The sequence below is a fragment of the Notechis scutatus genome, chromosome 5 (genome assembly GCF_049901735.1).
Source record: "Notechis scutatus isolate UNSWTSFEM ecotype Mainland chromosome 5, rNotScu1.2, whole genome shotgun sequence".
NCBI lineage: Eukaryota > Metazoa > Chordata > Lepidosauria > Squamata > Elapidae > Notechis > Notechis scutatus.
This window is the reverse complement of record NC_142013.1, coordinates 43,234,427-43,255,470: the sequence shown is the minus strand read 5'-3', so window position 1 is coordinate 43,255,470 and position 21,044 is coordinate 43,234,427. Positions and strand designations below refer to the sequence as shown.

The 21,044-nt window shown below is 40.9% G+C and overlaps 1 protein-coding gene across 2 annotated transcripts in view; it reads right to left on the bottom strand.

Moving 5' to 3' along the window:
* GBE1 (1,4-alpha-glucan branching enzyme 1) overlaps positions 1 to 21,044 on the bottom strand; it is a 134,217-nt gene that overhangs the window by 86,148 nt on the left and 27,025 nt on the right. For both annotated transcript variants that reach the window (XM_026664094.2, XM_026664095.2), the window contains exon 2: positions 469 to 638. In XM_026664094.2, the coding sequence (XP_026519879.1) occupies positions 469 to 638 (170 nt within the window). The remainder of the gene's footprint in view (positions 1 to 468; positions 639 to 21,044) is intronic.

Here is a 21,044-nt window from a genome sequence, read left to right as displayed (position 1 = left end):
TCTCGATCTGTAAATAACAATCAATGCATTCAACTCTGCAAACTGATATTATTGTTTGGTTTTTAGCGGCTGAGTCAGTTTTTGATCACTCTGGAACTCATTTAAACATTCAGTTTTTTTCAGAAGTGCCTGCAACTTTTACACACAACTGTATACAGTCCATGTCACTACTCACTCAAACTTTAACATGATAACTATAAGGGCACCCAGTAGATTTCATGTTTTTTGGATAACAGGTCTCCAGATGCAAAGATCAATAATTGATACCTTCCAAACTTATTTAAGTAACTACAGTTCAATAATCTTGTCTTATGCTGAATACAAATCACATATATTTTAAATAAAAGTTTTATTGAGGTTTTATCCTCTGATTTTATTAACAAAATGGAAAGCAAACCATGACATCAGGACTGATTTTAGAGACATCATAGCAATAAAAAAAGTTCACATGTGTTGGAAAATACTTACTAAAATCACCAGTAAGAAATACTGCTTCTGCACCAGGAGCCCATTCTTTACAGTATAATCCTCCATCTATGAGTCTGTTGATTCCAAATGTTTGGTAACTCTTTGTGAATTTGTCGAGACCCTCTTCATTTTCTTCAATCTTCTTTAATATGCGATGAAATACACCATACCTTCAATAAAAGAACATGGTTTATGAAGTTGCTATACACACACACACACACACACACACACACACAAAATATCCAATTAAATTAATGTTTTGTCATATCACATTCATTCGTTAACTGCTTTAAATATTAACATATTTAAATCTATTGAGACAATTGTTCAAATCATTTGTTCTATTGTATCTTACTAAGTCCAGTCATTAAAACTTAAAAAAAAATTGCTGAAAACAACAGTATCCCAAGCTTTCTTAAGAAACTTCTTCTTCAGAAAACTAAACCTTTAGCAGAGCAACCATGCTATGGTTCACATTATCTAACTTAAAAGGGTCATTTGCTCAAAGAAAACATCTGTCATAGTGACAACTAAGATATTACAACTGTGGTGAAAATGTCATTGCTAAGAAACAATTTAGACTTATTTAAAGCAATGCTACAGGTTTAGACATCTTTTTAAGAAGCTCCCTGAATTTCATTTAGTGGCTATTCTAACTGATTATGTTAACATTTTACTTGCAAGGTTAAACCTTTCAATATACTGTATTTTTCACACTATAAGATGCACTTTCCCCCCTGTGCATCTTATAGGGCGAATTTTGCCGAAGCCCCACCCACCCACTAGCCCCACCCTTTGGCCTCTGCCTCCCAGCAATTTGCCTCCTTGCAACAAACAGCAAACAGCCTGCTCAGCTTCAGCCCAGCCTGATTTAGCACAAGCAGCAGATTGGCGGTTGGATCGACCTCCTGGATCAGCTGTTCCAGGCTGCAGGGATCGCTGCCGCCCATTGCCACCATTGCCACTCACTGCCTCTGCATGCCCCATTTTTGGCCGTGGCGCATCCCGTTTTCAGTCCCTTCTAGGCAGCAGGGATCTCTGCCACCACCATCTATTGCTGTCTATTGCTGCCGCCACACCTGTAATGGGCCAAAAATGGGGTGCACAGAGGCTGAAAGTGGGGGTGCAAGGAGGCAGAAAATATGACGCATGGAGGTGGCAATAGATGGGGGCAATGGGCAGCGTTGATCCCGGCAGCCTGGAACAGCTGATTGGCAGTATTCCAGGAGGCCGATCCAACCACCAGTCAGCTGCTCAGGTTGTACTGAAACTGACCAGGCTGTTTGCTATTTGCTGCAAGGAGGCAAATTGCTGGGAGGCAGAGGCAGATTTTTTTCTTGTTTTTCTCCCCAAAAGCTAGGTGCATCTTATGGTCTGGAGCATCTTATAGTGCAAAAAATACGGTGGTTTGAATTTTTCATGAAATGTTGAACTTAGAGCATTTTATTTGTACGTATCAGGTTTAACAAGAAGTACCTCCCATCAATGGTTTTGTTTAGAAGACTTATATTTACCTCATCACTTGTAAACATTTTTTACATATGAAGCTTATGGCTTATTTAATTCTATCTGTCTCACTCACAGAAATGATAATGCACATTTTGCAGAGAATCATTTCCACTTCCCAACCCTTCAAAATGTTTTGATGTTGGCCATGTAGTCATATTCACTTCAGTTGACCTCAGAACAAGTTAGCAATACCACAAGTCAAACAGTACTATAATACTAAACAGCAGGAAGGAAATATTACCAGTAAATATCCCAGCTCCTAAACTATCTTGTAGTAAAAAATGCCATTTTACAAAAAACAAAACAAAAAAAACCCCTGTCTATTCCTATGAAAGGAAGCTTCCTAGAGACATAGACATAATTATTCCTACATATTAATTCTAATTGACAGTTTTGATTATACTTAAGAGCAAAGACATATGCTGTTGGTTTCCCCAGCACTGAGTAAGACACAAATCATTTCCAAGTAACTCACCAATCTATTTGAAAGTAACTCTGGAGTTTTGACTCAGAACAACTACCATACTTTGATTGTCCCTGATCTCTAGCTATTGGAGCTATATAGTGTGAAATGTTTCACGCCATTAAACCTATTTCCAGGTGTAGGGTGAAATGTGATTTTATTCGCTATTTTTTGTTTTCTTTGTTGGTCAATTGTGTAAATTAGTCTGTATTATTATTATTACTGTTAGTCTACATTATATTGCCTCTCAGTAATGACTAAAATGTAAAAAAAACAAACCTTCTACCCATATGCCAATCTGAGACCAATCTGGCCTCAGATTGGTAGTTACACTGAACACTTCTACTCATTTGAAAGTCATCTCTGATGACACATGGAATTAGTAAGAAAAATGCCATTCCATAACCAATTCATGGGTTGCTGTCTACTGGTGTGTACTAATTCTGATCACTTTCCTGTGAAAAATCTCATTACAGAGCTGATGCTGGTACAGGCCAAGCAAGAGACGTATTAGCTAAGAATAATGCCATAAGATCAAAAAGATGCTGAGAGAATATTTTTCCCTGGAGACAATGATACTGAACTTAAGAATATTCAAAAGTCATGTATCAAACAAGTACAGAAGTACTTAGAAAAAGAAATGGCAATAATTCAAACTATTTACTTCCAGACTCCAATCAACATATTGATTTTAAATTTCACTCCCTACATGGTTTAGAACCACATACTTGCTGGATTGCCTCTCTTCACCACAATCAGCTGAAATCAAAGGGACTGCTCAATGTAAGGTAAATGGTCATGATCACATTATGAAATACCTTGTCCTTTGAGTTATACGAAGCCATCTTCTCACTCACATTACTCAAAACATTCTGTTCTGATAGATACTTGAATGGATGGTGGGCCTGGTCTACAATTGCTACTGTTAGAAATGGAAGTCACCTAACAGTTGGGTTGGAAATATATAAACCAGGATAGTCATTTAATACTGTATCTTTAAGAGAATGCTGTAATTGTGATTGGCTGAGGTTCCTCCAACGGCCATAAGATGGAGCCAGAAACCTGGTTTCTTTCTTCTTGCATTTCCTGTTTTGCTGTATTGTCTGATCATCGTTCTGTTTGGATTGCTGTGAGTCTTGCAATTGTTAGCAAACTCCGTTTACTGAACCCCGTTTATGATACTTGACCGTTTTTGGATTATCCCTGGACTGATACTAACTGCTTTGACCGTGTATGAATTGGACTGTTTGTTGGACTTTGTTTATCCATTTACTGGAAGTAAAACCTACATTTTACTATTCAGTGTATCTGTATGCTGGTCGTGTGTTATTCAACATCACCCTCACTACATTTCCCTGAGTGCACTCATTCTTCTAACGGGGAATACCTCAACAGCTACTGTGATATTATTTTACATTTTTTATTTTATTATGATTTTATCTTTCTTCCATGTAATCTGCCTTGATTTCTTTGAAATAAGGAAAATAATAACATTGTTAAAATGAACAAACCACAACCAAATGCTGAAATATTGACATGGAAAATGTTTTATGTTTATTTTTATATTTATTTTCATCATGAAATAAGGAACAAGAAGGCTCTCTTTTAAAATAATAATAATAATAATAATAATAATAATAATAATAATAATAATAATAATAATAATAATAATAATAATAATAATAATAATAATAATAATAATAATAATAATAATACAAAAGCTATCACCAAGCATGGTATGTTGAGATCTGTACTGGTAACTAGGCTCACAACTGATGCTAACTGATGTCTCCAGACCCAATACCTTTCTTTGCCTGTATCTACCATAAATAAATTCAGGAATATACGCTAGAATTTATTTATTTTTGCATTTTCTTGCCAGAAGTATTTAGATTCTCCCTTTTAATGTTAATTGATGCTTTTTTTTAAATAAGAGAATTGTTTTGAAAAGTCATCTTCAATTTTTAAGTGATAATCCTCTCTTCTGAAAAAAAAGTTCTCTGTGATTCTTCAGTGCTTATCCTGCAGTCTCTTGTGGAAATCTTAGTGACTAATCTAAATCTTGTATTTTGGGGTGAATGAGATGAATGATTTACTGGGTTATCTGGTGTTGAGATTCTAGGTTATCCCCTGTTGGTGTGTTAATACTATAAATTGGTCTTCTGTAGTAGTTTTGATAATTGCATTGTAGTAGTGTTGGTAATTGCACTTTCAGTGGCCCTTAAATAACATAAATTAGTATGATCTATACAGCACGGTGATGGGAAATAATCATATTTACAAACATATATTCCTTTTGGTTATATTATGGATCACAACACTAGATTTTGGGGTCAGAAAATGTTCAGCTCTCCTCTGTCAATCAATCCCACAATCACACTGGCAAAGCAGGAAAAATAGGAGTGGTGATCATACAGATATTGGTATCTGATTTAATATAATAGATCGAAGCAATGATAGATGGCAATTTTCTCTAATTGAAAGCCACTGGAATGGAATGCTGACAGGAAGTTGCTGTCAGAAGGAAACTATATTTCTGTTTTTCCTCTTCTGTTAAGGATCCTTAGAAACACTGTTCTGCCTGCACAGCAGAATCCAAAGATTCTCTAGCCTCAAATTTATTAATAGCAGAGCTAAGTATCCATATATGTCAATTCTGTCAATGATAGATCTGTTGATACCATTGTTGAACTGGTAATCTGAGTCAGTGAAGAAAATGTAGTGGGTTCTTTTGTTTTTTCCAACCCTGAAGGCAATCATTTTAAAAGGTTATTTCATCTAGCTTGACTTTGATGGTGCCAAGAAAAACATTTCTTGAATGTTATTTCCATAGGTGAAATATAGTTTTCTGAACCATTATTGAAGCCAAGTGGAAATAAATAAAGTCTGTGCTCTAAGTGGTCAGTATCGAAGCGCTCAGTGGTTATGCAAAATTTCTCAATACAGTTCAGTACAAGTATAGATGGCCATTTCTTCATTCCTGTTTTGTAAATTTCTGGCATAATGTGTTCCTTTTCTATGAACAGGAACAGAAGAGACAAAAAGCTACTTTTTTTTGGGTTACATTTCAAAATTATACCTCAGAGACCAGAAGCCAACATGTAGAAGAAAAGATAATGTCACCACCTGTTAGAACTCCAGGAGGGTTAAGAAAGCCTTTGTACACTTAGGCTTAGAAACCTCTAAATTCAGGAAATGAAGGGAAGGGGGGAAAGGAGTAAACACCCATATGAACTGCAGTACAGATTGCAATGTATGATCAGGTGACTTGCTAAATTTACTTATCAATGTCCTTTGCATATAAAAATATGGACTTTACTACTAAGTATTAAAACTGTATAAGGATATCTTTAAGTTCCATCATCAGGGTTGTTGTTGTTTTTTGTAATATGCAAGGCAGAACCCATTCCTCCCCCAAGAGAAGAGCTCTGAATATAAATTTGCTTTGTCAACAAATGTGTGACAGTTGATGGAATTCTGAAGCTTCTTTTGGTTTAATTTGAATGTATAACATATACGTCAAACCAAAAAGACAGGAAAAGACAAGTTATACATGTTTGGGAGGAGAAAGGTCAAAACACAACAGGAAAACTGGTGAATTAACTATAAAGCCATCTAATCTTTTTCATAAAAGAACTTTTTAAAAATGTGTATAGGACAACCATTGCCATCATTCTTCATCATTAGAAACTCTAATTACTCAATTCTGCTGCATTTTCTCCCAGAAAAATCTGCATTGCCTAGCCCTATTACCTGGAGAAAGTTTGAACTGTTAGTATTGAAGAAGTAGACAAACTCCTGAATGCTGTAAATGCGGTCTCCTATGTATTAAAGTTGGCTAAAGTCTCCCAGAATCAATGGATGATTGGGACAAAACAAGGGTAAATTCATCCTTGAATATAGGGGTGGCCCCACCAGAATTTAGTGGTCTACCTTCTCCCCCTTAAACCATTGCTGTGTCAAATGGTTCTGAATGATTTCTGACTTATCACCAACCTTCACCAACATTTTTAGTTGATTGTTAAGTTGCCCAGAGTCAGTTTTGGCCATATAAATCAAATCAATCAATGAACTATTTAGTTATGAATAGCAAAGAAATATCTACCGGTACTACCACACATGACACCAAGAGGGGCAAGCACTGTCAAAAAAACCTCCTAAAATCTATAAGAATATTACCAATAGCAATGAAATCAACCTCCTCGTGCATTTGAGAATGGGTTCCAGCATATGCATATCTCTATCTGAATGAAAATGTAACTACAAATGTATTAGTGTGAACTCAGCATTGCTTTCTTGAAAACACTGTAAATATTAGATTACCTAGTCAGACACAGTGCTCCAAGCAATATCAGGTATAATTTTCCTGAAAAGGTTCATGCAGACACTGCTATGTATGCTTATAGCAAGATATAGAAAGGAAATGGAGATCTCAAGAGAAAGTATAGCATAGAAAATTGACTTTTCTTGACACATGAAAGCTTTTCAAATTCTATTGGTGTAGAGATGTGATTTTATAGGGGATAACACCCTAAAACAGAAATTCAAACTAAATGCTATTTTAATATCATATCAGTTGTCTTATAATTCATGTGATAAATCGAACTGAGATATCAAAATATTTATATATACAGATGCTTAGCCTATTAAGGAAGAAAATTAGGCTGGATTTGGCCATTAGTGGCCATTAGGCCACTTACTGTATATTGCACTAAACTGTAGAAGTAAACCAAGCTCTTGATAGAAAAAGTAGAAATATTAATGTATATTTATTATATACATTTCACTTCACCATGTTCTCCAATATGCACAAGCCTTGGAGAATGAAATGAATGAATCTCCAACCAGTACTCCTGATGCTTGCCATTTTTCTCCCACTGTTGAGAGCCCCCAGATGGCTTATTAGAGGCAGCTCCCATTTCACTAGGCCTTATTTTCTGCAGCATGTTCATGTAGGAGTTTGGAAACCTTTGGAAGCCCTATGGAAGTAAATTCCATTCTTTAGAAGCCTCTCAAAACCTGTTCTCCAAGGCTTCCAGAGGCTTCTGAAACCACACAGGGATTCTGAAGGCTTCCAAAACTGCACATGGCTTCCAAAGAATGAAATCCATTTGTGCAGAAGTTTCTGATGTCATGCATAAGCAGGTGCCAGGAAAGGCCACCCTAGGATGGTTGCAATTTTGTACCACACTGCATTACTGAGCCAACTTGCATATGGCATGCACCGATCTCCCAAGGTCATCTGCAATCTGGGGCATTTCCACACTCCACTTAACAGCAGAAACTTGGAGAGCTGAGATTGTAGTTGAGTAAAGCAGTCATATAGGAGACTTGCTTAACAACCACAATGACTGACGACTGAAATTTCCGGATCAATTGTGGTGATAGGGATTCTCCATATGGATATCAATAGGAGTAGGGGACAGTAGTTAACCTAGAAACATGAGAGGTGGGAATGGAAGAAGTCTCAGGTTATGTGGAGATATGTTACACTATCCAGCTGGTGGTCTTTCCTTTGTTGGGTGCTGTAAGGTACAGTGTCCTCCCCTTCCTGTTTAACATCTACATAAAGCTGCTGAGTAAGGTCATCCATTGATTTTGAGTAAGGCATCAATGTACTTATACTTAGCTTTATATCTCTATTCAGGCTGCCTGAGTGATGTTATGAAAGTTCTGTCTCAATGTGTCAAGATTGGGCTAAGGAAAACCTAGGCTCTAGGAAAACCTAAGCAAAACCAAGTGCCTGTGGGTTTTTGGACCTCCTGATTTGGTAGCCTTCAATCCTTATATCTGAAAGTGTTCACACTGCTCCAGCCAACCTGGTACACAATCTGAAGGTTCTTCCAGGCTCACATTCCTATTCAAGGAGCAGAAAGCAACTATAGCTAGAAGAACCTTTGCACTTCAGTTTGTTTAACAGTTGTACCAGTGGTGCGTTTCAAATATTTTTACTATTGGTTCAATGGGCGTGGGTTGGTAGGCACACTTTGCATCCACGCACACACTTTGTGCATGCATGTACACTAGATGCGCACTTTGCGCAGGCGCAGAGGCATTTTGAGTCACCTTGTGCAATCCTGCACTCTCCCTGATGCTTCAGCAGCTGCCTCACAGCAATTGTTGTGTCGCTCAAAGCAGCTGCGCTTCAAAAGCAGAATATAAAGGTTAGTATGGGAGCCCAGGTGGGTGGGTGGGCCCAACACAGAGAGTCGGAGAGAACCGGTTCGGTCTCCGCTGCTCATCGCTGCTACCAGCTCACCAGAACCAGGCCAAACGGGTAGAATATCACCACTGAATTGTACCCATTCCTGGACTAAGGAGCTCTGCTCATAGTCACATATGACTTGTGACCTCCAAGTTGGACTATTACAGTGTGTTTTATATGTAACTGCCTTTGAAGAATATTAGGAAGCTTCAACTGTTGTGGAATGCAGCTGCGTAGATAGTTGCTGATGTCAGTTACTCCGCACATGTCATATCACTGCTTTGCAAGCTGCAGTAACTTCCAGTGTGCCTTTGGGTAATTGTAAGATATTGTCATGGCCCAGGATTCAAAACTCAGAAATCTGCTCCAATTAACCAGTGGAGTGTCACCCTTAGGAAACATCAAGCCAGGAATCATCTGGGATTAACTATACACAAGCAACATCAGAACACCTGGAACAATTGGATAATGAAGTAGTATGCCCTGGACTTGAATACAGCAGGCAACAAAGCAAAGATTCTAAAGCTCCTTGACAAACAAGGGAGTAACTGTCTTAATTATGATAGCTGATTGCAGCAGTCTTCATCCATGTTTCTCTTTTGGAAACAGTCTGAACTCAAATTCTGGCATATTGTTCCTATTTATTCTGCTCATGTAAAAATTCTGAAATCCTCACCTTAACAAATTTGGCATGGTTCTCTGAACTTCAGATTGGATTTTGACTTCTCTTTTGCATTTTCCTGTTGAAAGTGAAATTACCCAGGCAAGCTTTCTTTCCAAGAGATCCTGTTTTGATTTACATTTCTTTGCTTGTCTGCCATTTACCCACTTAACCTTGAGAAAATTGCTATTATCATTTAGCAACTTTTTATATATGTGAGTTTGAAACCTGAAACAGAACAGGTGCTTGGGCCGAGTTACTTTCAGACGTGTCTCTCCCAATGGTAGAATTCAAAATATTTTACAACTGGTTCTGAGGGCGAGTACTTTGTGCATGCAGAGCATTCTAAAATGGGCAATTTTAAGCACGAAAACTTACCTTACCATCAGTGCTGGTGAGTAAAACAGCTGAGGCGCAGCAATCTGCTTTGCCGCGCCTATCAGCTGAACTACAAACAAAGGAAATATAAGACAGGAAAGGGCGGGGGTGAGTGGGTGAGGCCAACTGCTGACCGGTGCTACCAGATTGCTAGAACTGGTGAGAACCTGCAGCATACCACCACTAGTCTTTCCCCAATTGCCTATACCCATCATACCATATCTGACAGGAAGGGCAGGCTTAGGGTGCCATTAGCTAAGAGCTGATTTAGACTTCTATGTCACCGCATTTCCGAGAACATATGTATCTGTCATCTGCAGGTTTCATAGCTGTTCCATTTATACTTCTGTAAATGGTAATGTTCTAACTAGAGGGCACTCAAACAAAGCACAGAACAGAAAATCAGACTAACCAATCAGCATGCAAGATGTGCATCTCCATACAACATGTAGCTGAGATTTGGGAGGTGTGCCCATTGACCTGTTTGCAACCATCTGCAATCTATACTTATCTATCAACCCCCTCACAGCATGAGTATGTGTCGACAAGCAATTGTGGATTAGTCTAAATCAAGCTGAAGGAGTATCAGCTGGCAGGGCTCAGGAAAAGAGCCCTTCCTGCTATAGGGCCTTTCCTTGGAAAATTATCCACCCTTCAAGATTACATTGATCCAATCCTTACTGATCTTCTATTAGTCCTTAAAAATATGGTGTCTTGGTTATGTGATGCAGCCTATCTCCTGGTTGTATGGATATAGGTTGGATAATGCCTAGCTACTCTATATTTTATTTTTTTATATTGTGTATTGTGCAAAATGCACAGGTACAGTATATGTGGTACCTTGTTCAATAGTAGAAACTGTGGAGTTCTAATGGGCAATCATTTAAATATGAGCCAGCAGTGTGCTGCAGCTGCCAAAACGCTGACACAGTTCTAGGCTGCATAAACAGTGGGAAAGAATCAAGATCACGTGAAGTGTTAATACCACTTTATAATGCCTTGGTAAGGCCACACTTGGAATATTGCATCCAGTTTTGGTCGTCAGGAAGTAAAAAAGATGTTGAGACTCTAGAAAGAGTACAGAGAAAAACAACAAGATGATTAGGGGACTGGAGGCTAAAACATATAAAGAACAATTGCTGGAACTGGGTATGTCTAGTTCAATGAAAAGAAGGATTCGGGTGACATGATGGCAGTGTTCCAATATCTCAGGGGCTGCCACAAAGAAGGGGGAGTCAAGCTATTATCCAAAGCACCTGAGGGTAGGACAAGAAGCAATGGGTGGAAACTAATCAAGGAGAGAAGCAACTTAGAACTAGGGAAAAATTTCCTGACAGAACAATTACAGTGGAACAACTTGCCTCCAGAAGTTGTAAATGCTCCAACACTGGAAGTTTTTAAGAAGAGATTGGATAGCCATTCATCTGAAATGGTGTAGGGTTTCCTGCCTAAGCAGGGGGTTGGACGAGAAGACCTCCAAGGTCCCTTCCAACTCTGTTATTCTATTCTATTCTATTCTATTCTATTCTATTCTATTCTATTCTATTATTCTATTCTATTCTATTCTATTCTATTCTATTCTATTCTATTCTATTCTATGTATTTTATTGTAAGCTCCCTGAAGTTATATATATGAGATGAGTGACTATATAAATCTTATCAAATTTTTAAGTATTCTAGAAATTATTTCCCTAAAATTTGCCTGAGTCTTATAGACAATGAAAACAGTTCCAAACAAAGGAGATGATCATAGTCCTTCACTAATTTTATCTGCCAGGAATGGCTGTTAGTCCCCAGGAACCAGTGGTATTCTTGGAAACAAAGAAAATGCTAGAAGTTTGGAAATTTTCAGTTTCTAATTTATGTAATCTTCTACTATTTGGTTTGGGGGTGTGCCAGCTCAGTGTTTAAAGATGTTGAGCTTGTCAGCTGGAAAGCTGACGACCCAATTTGAGACCTGAGTGCTGCACAATGGGATGAGCTCCCACTTTTTGCCCAGCTCCTGTCCACTAAGCAGTTCAAAAGCATGTAAATGTGAGGAGGTAAATAGGGACTACTTTGTTGGGATAGAAACAGCATTCTGTGCACTTCAGCATATAGTCAATGCTGTCCACATGACTACAAAAGTGTCTTTGGACTGGGCGTTGGTAGAAGTTACCGTGAACGCCCTTTCTATCTATGCTGCGAGAGAGCCCAGGATGGGTTGACTCCTTCCTATGACATCATAGCTGAGTCTGTACTAAGATATAAAAGCCAGCCCCCGGGAGAGACCCCAGCTTTGGCGAAGATACTTGACAGACTGAAAGGTGTCTCTGAAAGCCCAAAATAAATACAGAAACATGTCTTACCCTCTCCGGACAAATCAAGGGAGGGGCTGGGCTCTCTCGCAGCATAGATAGAAAGGGCATTCACGGTAACTTCTACCAATGCCCATTCTCCTCCATGCTGCATCGAGAGCCCAGGATGGGACATACCAAAGCTTGCATGTCCACGGGCGGGTCCTCGTCTGGCTCATCACACTGACTGTGGAACCACTCATTGAAGCACCCATCTGCCGAAGGCTGAAGTTGCCAAGGCAAAAGCATCCAGACGGTAGTGTCTGATGAAAGGAGACGGGGATGTCCACGTGGCCGCACAACAAATCTCCTCCAAGGATGCTTGGGTTGCCCAGGCAGCAGAAGTGGCCGCGCTTCTGGTAGAGTGCCCCGTCAGACCTCGGGGAACCAGAAGGGCCGCAGCTTTGTAGGCCTGCTCAATGCAAGACCTGACCCACGTGCTAATAGTAGGAGAAGAGGCCTTGTGCTCCAAGTGAGAAGGGAAAAAGGAAACAAACATGGCTTCCGACTTCCTGAAGGAGGAAGTGCGCTTAATGTATATTCTAAGAGCCCTTCTTACGTCTAGCGTGTGCCACTGCCACTCTAAGTCATGATGCGGGAGAGGACAGAAGTCAGGCAAAACAATGTCCTGGGACCTGTGAAACCAGGTGTTAACCTTCGGAATAAATGAGGGGTCCAGACGAAGAACAACCCTATCATCGTGAAAGGAACAAAGGTCCTGTCTGATGGAAAGAGCAGCAAGCTCGGAAACCTTCCTGGCAGAAGTGATGGCAACAAGGAACACTACCTTCAGAGTCAGGAAACGGAGAGACACTGTTCTAAGGGGTTCAAAGGGGGGCTTTGTAAGGGCATTAAGGACCAAATGAAGGTCCCAGAAAGGATACCTGTGAACCACTGGAGGGTGCAGGTTGGAAGCCCCTTTCAAAAACCTCCTGACTGAAGTATGATGGGATAAGGAAGGAAGCGAACCCCATGAAAGGACTGAGGAGAGGGCCGCAACCTGCCTGCGTAAGGTGTTGGGGGCCAAACCTTTCTCCAGCCCATGCTGAAGGAAGCTAAGAACTTCTGCCAACTGGGCTGAAGCAGGAGAAAGACCCTCCTTGAGGCACCATCGGGAAAAGCCTTCCAGGTGGCATCATAGATGTGCCTTGTAGAAGGTTTGCAAGAAGCCAGGATAGTGAGGATGAGCCCTTCTGGAAGATCAGCCTCCTCTAGCCGCTGCCGCTCAAGTGCCACACGGTCAGCTTGAACCACTGGGGCTCTGCGTGGAGCAGGGCCCCCTGGTGAAGGGAGATTAGATGGGCAGGGATCCTCCAAGGAGAAGCCACCAATAGGTTGACCAGGTCTGCAAACCAGGGCCTCCTTGGCCAATAGGGTGCCAGGAGGAGGAGCTCCGCACGTTCCTCCAACATCTTCCAAATTACTGCCGGAATGATGGGAAGCAGGGGAGAGGCATAGAGGAGACCCTTGGGCCATCTGCACCGAAGAGCATTGGTCCCCTCCGCTCCCTGGCAAGGAAACCTGGTGACTTGGGCGTTTTGAGGAGTGGATAAAAGATCCACCTCCGGTGTTCCGAATCTGAGGGAAAGATCCCTGAATAGAGATGGAGGAATGGACCATTCTGCCTGGTCGACTAGGCTGCTACTGAGCCAGTCGGCCTGGAAGTTGTCAACCCCGGAGATGTGGTCCGCCGAGATCGATAACAGGTGTTTCTCTGCCCATAACCCCAGCTGTAGAGCCTCTCTCATGAGGGCTTTGGACCTCGTCCCCCTTGCCGGTTGACATGAGCCTTTGTGGCCATGTTGTCCGTAAGGACTAGAACATGAGAGCTGGTCACTGATTGCCTGAAATGCTTGAGAGCCAGAAAAATAGCTCTGAGCTCTAGCCAATTTATAGGGTGGGTCTGTTCTGATCCGGACCAAACGCCCTGAGCTATCTGGCCCTGCATATGGGAACCCCAACCCAGGAGGCTGGCATCGGTGGTTATCACTAGCCTGTCTGGGTCCCTGAACAGGAGTCCCCTCCAGATAGATGGGGAATGCCACCAATTGAGAGATCTCCGGATTTGTGGCAGGAGTGGGACCTTGATGGATGAGTAGCTGGTTCCTGCTCATTGGTAGGGAAGCAGGAACCATTGGAGGGCTCGGGAGTGGAGCTGAGCCCACAGGACGATGCCAATACAGGAAACCATCTTCCCCAGAAGTTTGGACAGCAGCGATAGGGGGATAATTTGATGTTGCTGGATCTGGCTGATGATCTCTGCAAGGCTCTTTCCATGAGCTGGGGACAGGAAAATTTGGCATGACATGGTATCAATGACTGCTCCCAAGTGTTGCAATTTGGTTGTAGGAAAGAGCTGGCTCTTTTTGGTGTTGATGGAAAATCCGTGGCTCTGGAGACATGACAGGGTAATTTGCAGATCCCGATGGGCCGCAAGGATGGAAGAGGAAAGAATCAAAATGTCGTCCAAGTAGCATTGGATCCTCACTGGAATAGAATGCAGAGATGCCACCAATGCTGCCAGAATCTTTGTGAAGACCCTTGGAGCCGATGAGAGGCCAAAGGGAAGTGCTCGATACTGGTAATGGGTATTCTGATAATAGAAACAGAGAAACTAGCGATGATGAGGCCAAATTGGGATGTGGAGGTAAGCCTCAGTGAGATCAATGGAAGAGAGAAGGTCACCCTCTCGAATGCTCTCTAAAATAGAATGCAGAGTCTGTATTTTAAATCGCCTGTATTTTACAAATTGGTTGAGAAATTTTAGATCAAGGATGGCTCGCCACTCCCGAGGCTTTGGGAACGATGAAAAGGCGAGAGTAAAGTCCACGTCCCCGTTGAGACGGGGGAACAGGCTGAATAGCCCTGGTTTCAAGAAGGTGCTGAATGGCCTGATTCATGAGGGCTTGCCTGGAAATGTCCCGAGACACAGGACAGATCAAAAAAAAATTTGGGGGGTGGGGTTAGGAAATCCAATTGTAACCCTGACTTAATAGTGCTGAGCACCCAGGCGTTCGTCATTGACTCCTCCCATTTGGAGGCAAAAAAAGCTAGGCGAACCTCCGATGAGTGGGGAGAACGAGGGATTACTTAGAGCGACGGAAGGAACGACCCCCTCCTCCCCCGAAAGGGCCGTTTACCAGCAGAAGGTTGTTGCCTGCCAGATGTTTCCACCTGTTGGTCTTGGCATTGGGAGTATGGCCTGTGAGAGCAGGGGAAGCGAGATGAGGTCTCCGCTCGGAAGGCAGGAGGGCGATAAGGAGGCGATAGTCGGCTTTCTTCCCAGAGGAAGAGAGAATTTTACGTTTATCTCTGGTTTCGATGAGATACGGTTCCAGAGCATTGCCAAAAAGCTTATCGCCTGCGAAAGGAACTGAAGCCAGCTTCCATTTTTGGCATGACTCCGCCTGCCAATTTCGGAGCCATAAAAGTCTTCTTGCTGCTACAGAAGATGCCATGGCATTGGATGCAAATTTGGTGGAATTGAGAGTGGCATCCACAGTGAATTCCGCCGCTGCAATAATCTTATTAAGGTCTTGGTGAGATCGAAGGTCAGAAGCAGGCAATCTATTCTGGAGTTGGCGCAGCCACCGTATGGATGCCCTGGTGAAGAAGGATGCTGCTGTTGAAGCCCGAACAGCCCAAGCAGCAGCCTGGTGATTGCGCTTGAGGGTCTGTTCGGAACATTTATCATCCGGTTTCAGGATATCTTCTGGCTCCGTGGGAGTGCCAGAAGATGAGAATGAGGCCAGAACCGGAATGTCAACAGAAGGCACTGCCAGGGCATTGTCCAGAGCTGCGCTGACATTGTAGAAACGCTTATCTAGAAAAGATGGGCGAGGACCTGCCAAAGGAGAAGCCCACTGTTCCTTGACCATGTCCAGGAACAAAATGGGAAAAGGCAAAACCTCTGCATGCACTACAGGCTTGGAGAAGAGCAAATCCCCTTGGCTAGAGGGATTTCCTTGTGGCTCGGGAGCCACTTCCTCTGGCGACAGCTTGGCAGTGACCAAGGCCTTGCTGAGTAATGGTTTGAAGAGAGTAGGTTTGAAGACCAATGCAAAGGAAGTCTGCTCTGGGCGAGAATCTTCTTCCTCTGAAAGATTTTGGTCAAAAATCTCACCCTCTTCACACTCTGAATGAGAGTAACTGTGTTCAGATGGTGAAGGCCTTCCTTCCTCATCAACCTCCTCCCATGCTGGTAGAGAAGAATGGACCCTGAGGTTCTGAGGCCTGTGTAAAGCAGGGTGATGAGGCAAGGAACTTATAGATTGAGAAGGGAGAAGGGCCTGAACCCTTTCCAGAGGTTGAAGAATTTGCTTGAAGCCTTCAGCCAATCCCTGCCTAATGGCTGATGAGACTACATCTTGGATATCCCTTGGTCTATGCTCAAAGGTAGAGGCCGAAGGCAGAAGGCCCGCTGCTGTGGGAGTGAAGGTGGCTTCAGGCCTAGATTGAGGAGAGGTTCGAGGCCTGGAGGGAGGGGGAGGAGCATAGGGCACAGAAGCCTGTTGGAAATAAGGCCCAGATCTGCTTAAATACTGAGGATCTGACTGTACAGCAAGAGCCTCAGGAGACCAGGATGGAGGATGGAAAGGCTCATAGATAACTTCTCCTCCCGTGGGAGGCCTTGGTTGGGGCCCACGAGTATCACCTGAAACATGCTTTAGTTGCACTCCCTTCTGTTGAATAGTTCTGTTGAACTGCCTCTCTAGAGCTGCATGTCTGCGCTTCTCTGCCCTCAATTCAGCCTGAGTTGCATTCTTAGGGGCTAGAGCCTTAGCTTTGATTTTAGCAGCCACCTCCCTCTGGACTGATTGGGTGTGTTGCCTATGTCTTTTTCTCCTATTGGGCTTAAGAGACTGTTCCACTGAGGGGGAAAGCTCTGCCAGAGGCTTATCTTGCTCCATTTGTAAAATAAAGGCTCTTGCATTGGAAAGAAGCTGTTTAGAAATTTTTCTATTAAGCCCCTTAGGGTATAAATGGCCCCTGGGCTTACAAAATGGCCGCTCACCTCGTGGTGGAAGGCTTGAATCCAAGATGGCCGCTGACTACAGGAAAACAGGCTCCAAGATTGAAGAATCGCTCCTTAGGCTATACAGAGCCCTGAGCGAAGTCAGCAAGGGAAAAACACAGCAACCAGCTACACGATCAACTGGCTTGAGCTCTTATCAGTTTGCCGATCATGTTTACGATCGCTCCAAACTGCAGGCGTGGGGGAGGTCTGCAGACGCTGCCCAGCTTGCCTGCACAGAGCTCTGTGACGCTGCTCCCAACTTTGCAGAGCTCTCCTGAAAGAGCAGCTGCCCAGATCCCTGGGAGCTGCTTGAAGAGAGGAAAAAAGTATTGAAGATCGCTGGTGATTGCTATCTAACAGAACACTTTCAGAGACACAGCAACTGACTGAAAGGAGCTGAGTCAAAAGCTGGGGTCTCTCCCGGGGGCTGGCTTTTATATCTTAGTACAGACTCAGCTATGACATCATAGGAAGGAGTCAACCCATCCTGGGCTCTCGATGCAGCATGGAGGAGAAAATATTGGCTCCCTCAGCTAAGAAACAGACAATGACCACTACCACCCCTAGAGTGAGACACAACTGGACAGGAAAACATTTACCTTTTCTACTATGTGGTAGAACAAGTCAGCTAATATACATGCATTGATCCTCTTAGTATATAATTTTCTAAACATACATTAGAACTTTTTGTTTGCTTGTGATGGTGAACAATTGATGTATCCATATAGAGTTACCCATGATAATTATTTTCCCCATTCTATGGAAAAATAGCAAATCATCAGTCCTTTTTTGCATTATTCTAAAATCCTGGGGAAAAATTGGCAAAAGTCAGGGAACAGAAAATAGGATCTTGGTGAAAACTACAGTAGCTAACAGAAAAGGACAAAGATCTCTTTACCTTGCTACTGACCAAATCTAACTCTACAAAGTGCTCCTCTCAGCGTGTCCAGCTCAATAGTGAGCCCAGTTCAATAGTGAGCTTTTTCTATGTACATTTCTGTGCATAGTTCATATAGGTACATCCACGTGGGCATACATTCTGTAGTATCACTAAATATGTAATGTCACCAATTCCCCCTCAATGGCATTTCACAAAGTTCTGAAAGATCCCTGAAGCATCAACAAGCTGGTTTGTTTATAACCAGTTTTCATCAATACAAGGAATTACAAAAACTTCAGTGTAGTGTAGTGATCCATTCAGTCTTAGGTTTTGCTGGCAAGTCACCATATAAAATATGTTCCAATTAATAATCAAAAATGCAGACACACAGAATATTTGAAAAGATTAAACAGCAATAATGAAATATTTCCTTGACATTTCCAGTCAGCAGCTGTTAATTCTGCTAGAGATGTAAATACTAATAAGTAATTAAAATGTGGTAAGTGAGCAGCATGTTAATATTTTTTTTAAAGTAAGAAAAATAAAAGAAAAATGCTATTTGGTAGTTTTAGAAAGAACATATTTTTCTTAAAACTACATTATGTTAAACTATTACCATTTCCACATTACTTCTACTGAAAAGATAGTGGCATTATGCCTTGCTTGCGGGTATATCAGTCTTTTGAGGAAAAAAATAATAAGATGAGAAATCTTGACAAAAGCAACCACTAATGTATTCTAGGGTTAAAACTGTATTTATATGGCAGTTTTATTTTTTAAAAAAATCAATTTCAATTTTACATAAGATTTTATACCAACATGTCTACTGTAATCCTGTAAGTAATCTAAAAAAAGATATAAAGAATAATTTTCCAAGCATTTATGCCGAAATACATATTTGATTTTTTTTCTTTAAGTATAACTAACAACTATACTATGCTATACATTTTCATATTATCTTACTGTACAATGTTTTTAAAAGAGAAAACAGTGAGATACTTATGCTGGTCTACGACTGTAATAAAATATTTGATTTGAAGATACTTAAAAATCATGGCTATTTTTTGCATATTCATGTATGCAAGATCTAAAAAGCCAGGGCTTTGTTCAAGCATTTAATAAAGTCTATGGTGGGTTGCCTCTTCCTGCCCAAACGCTCCTCGTAGCACAGACATACAAGATTTTCCTTGCTCCTAGGCACATCAAATAACTACCATGCATGATTGTTTTACTTTCTTTATGTTAAATTAATGTTCAGGGATGGGTAGGCAATACTCTAATTTGAGACGAAACCTGTTGAAATGCAGAGATATATTTGTGTCTAAAATCAGTAGACTAAGACTTTGTTAGGTCGTGTTTCATATGACACAAGAGAAAATAAACTGAAAGGTCAGTGGAACAGTTACAGCTTTGCCCTTTTCCAAGGTAATCAGCAGAGCATGTAGCAAAGACGTGAACACAACCGTGACTAGAAAGACAGTACTTGATAAAGAGGCACACTGCCAAAACTACATGGGACAAAATACTATATTCCTAGTACCATCTGAAGAGATCACACAAGAGGCCTACCTTGAGTAATTCTGATTTATTACTTTAATTTGAAATTGTGCTCTTGTTAAACATTCAGGTTTTCGTACTGCCAAAAAGATAACAGAATCTTTACTGCTGACCATTAATCACATCCATAGGTGAACAACAGAAACATTATAGTTTATTAATTTGTTTGCAAGACAAAAACAAGACATTTATTACAATTAACTCAGCTGGTTGACTAATGTATGTAGTAAACTGAACACGATACCTCTCTGTATTTGAGTAGATTTAGAAAGCTAGGATTCCATTGTGAATCTCTTTCCATTTTAAAATAAACTGCTTAGTTCTCCTTATAAGCATATTCAAATCAGACTATAATAATAATTTGTGTTTGCGTGTGTTTGTGTGTGTGAAACAGACAGGGAGTTGTTCTTAGAAGACATCCTTCTTAAGTGTTTTGTTTACTGGAAGTTATTTTTAAATTGAACTGTTAGTAACGGCATGTCAATTCCCATTTGATCCTGTCAGCTATTTTGTATATCAAGGTCAAGCATGGAAAATACAGATGTAATGAAACCTGTCTCAACTATGGAATATGAGTCAGAAGTCAAGCTAAAATGGTTGAACTTTTACACAAACCAATTTTTAAACAAACTGCTGAAAATTGTTATGCTTATATTATCTTTGAAAACAAAAATTATATAAAGGCTCAAAAATTACCTCTGTGCCAAACTGGTTTCAATTAAAGTCCATATTAAGCTATATTGGCAGATAGACAAGTGGTATTAAAATTTTAAGATGAAATAAATTATCTATTATCTTCTCCAATCTGATTTTAGACAAAAATATTATACATGTACAATGCTAGTCAAGTTGATGGCTAACATGCAGTAGAAAAGTGATACTAAGTGATACTATTCTACTCTACTGCTGATCTATTTGAAACTCTCAGGAGCTTTTCACTGTATTCCTACGGCCCAGCTGAGAAATTTGTATTCTATCTCTCTAGACATTGTAAGAATGTATTATTGGGAAAAATTCACTTGGTTCCTTGGGAGTTATTAGAATCCCCCAAAAGCTCTATCTTATCTCATCTGCTATGTAACATGTAGATAAAACTATGGGAAGAATCACCTGTGGTTTTGTAATTAATCAGCATCAGCATCCACAATGCCCAATTGCCTTCTCTAGAAAGGTTTGAATATTTCAAGTATCTCTTGGAAAATAGAACACAGATGTGGAAGACAAACTGAAGCTGAACAGAAAAGATGTTGCTAATTCTGGTATGTAGGCTTCCAAGTTCAGAATTTTAATGGATCATAATGAAAATGCAGCAGTTAAGGAGTCAGTACTCAATTTTTTATTATTATTGAAGGAAATTTGGTAGCACCAGGTAAAAAGAATGAGGCATAGCTGAAGAATAATCCTATTATGTTATGAATTGAGCAAAAGGAAAGAAAGGAACTCCAGAAGCTGAAATTCAGTAGACAACCAATCTGTAACTGGCTGTTGGCATTCTGTTTAAGATGACAGTTAAAAGGATTTATGGAATCCTTGATGCTCTCAGAGCTTTGTTATTTGCTTGCAGATGTTT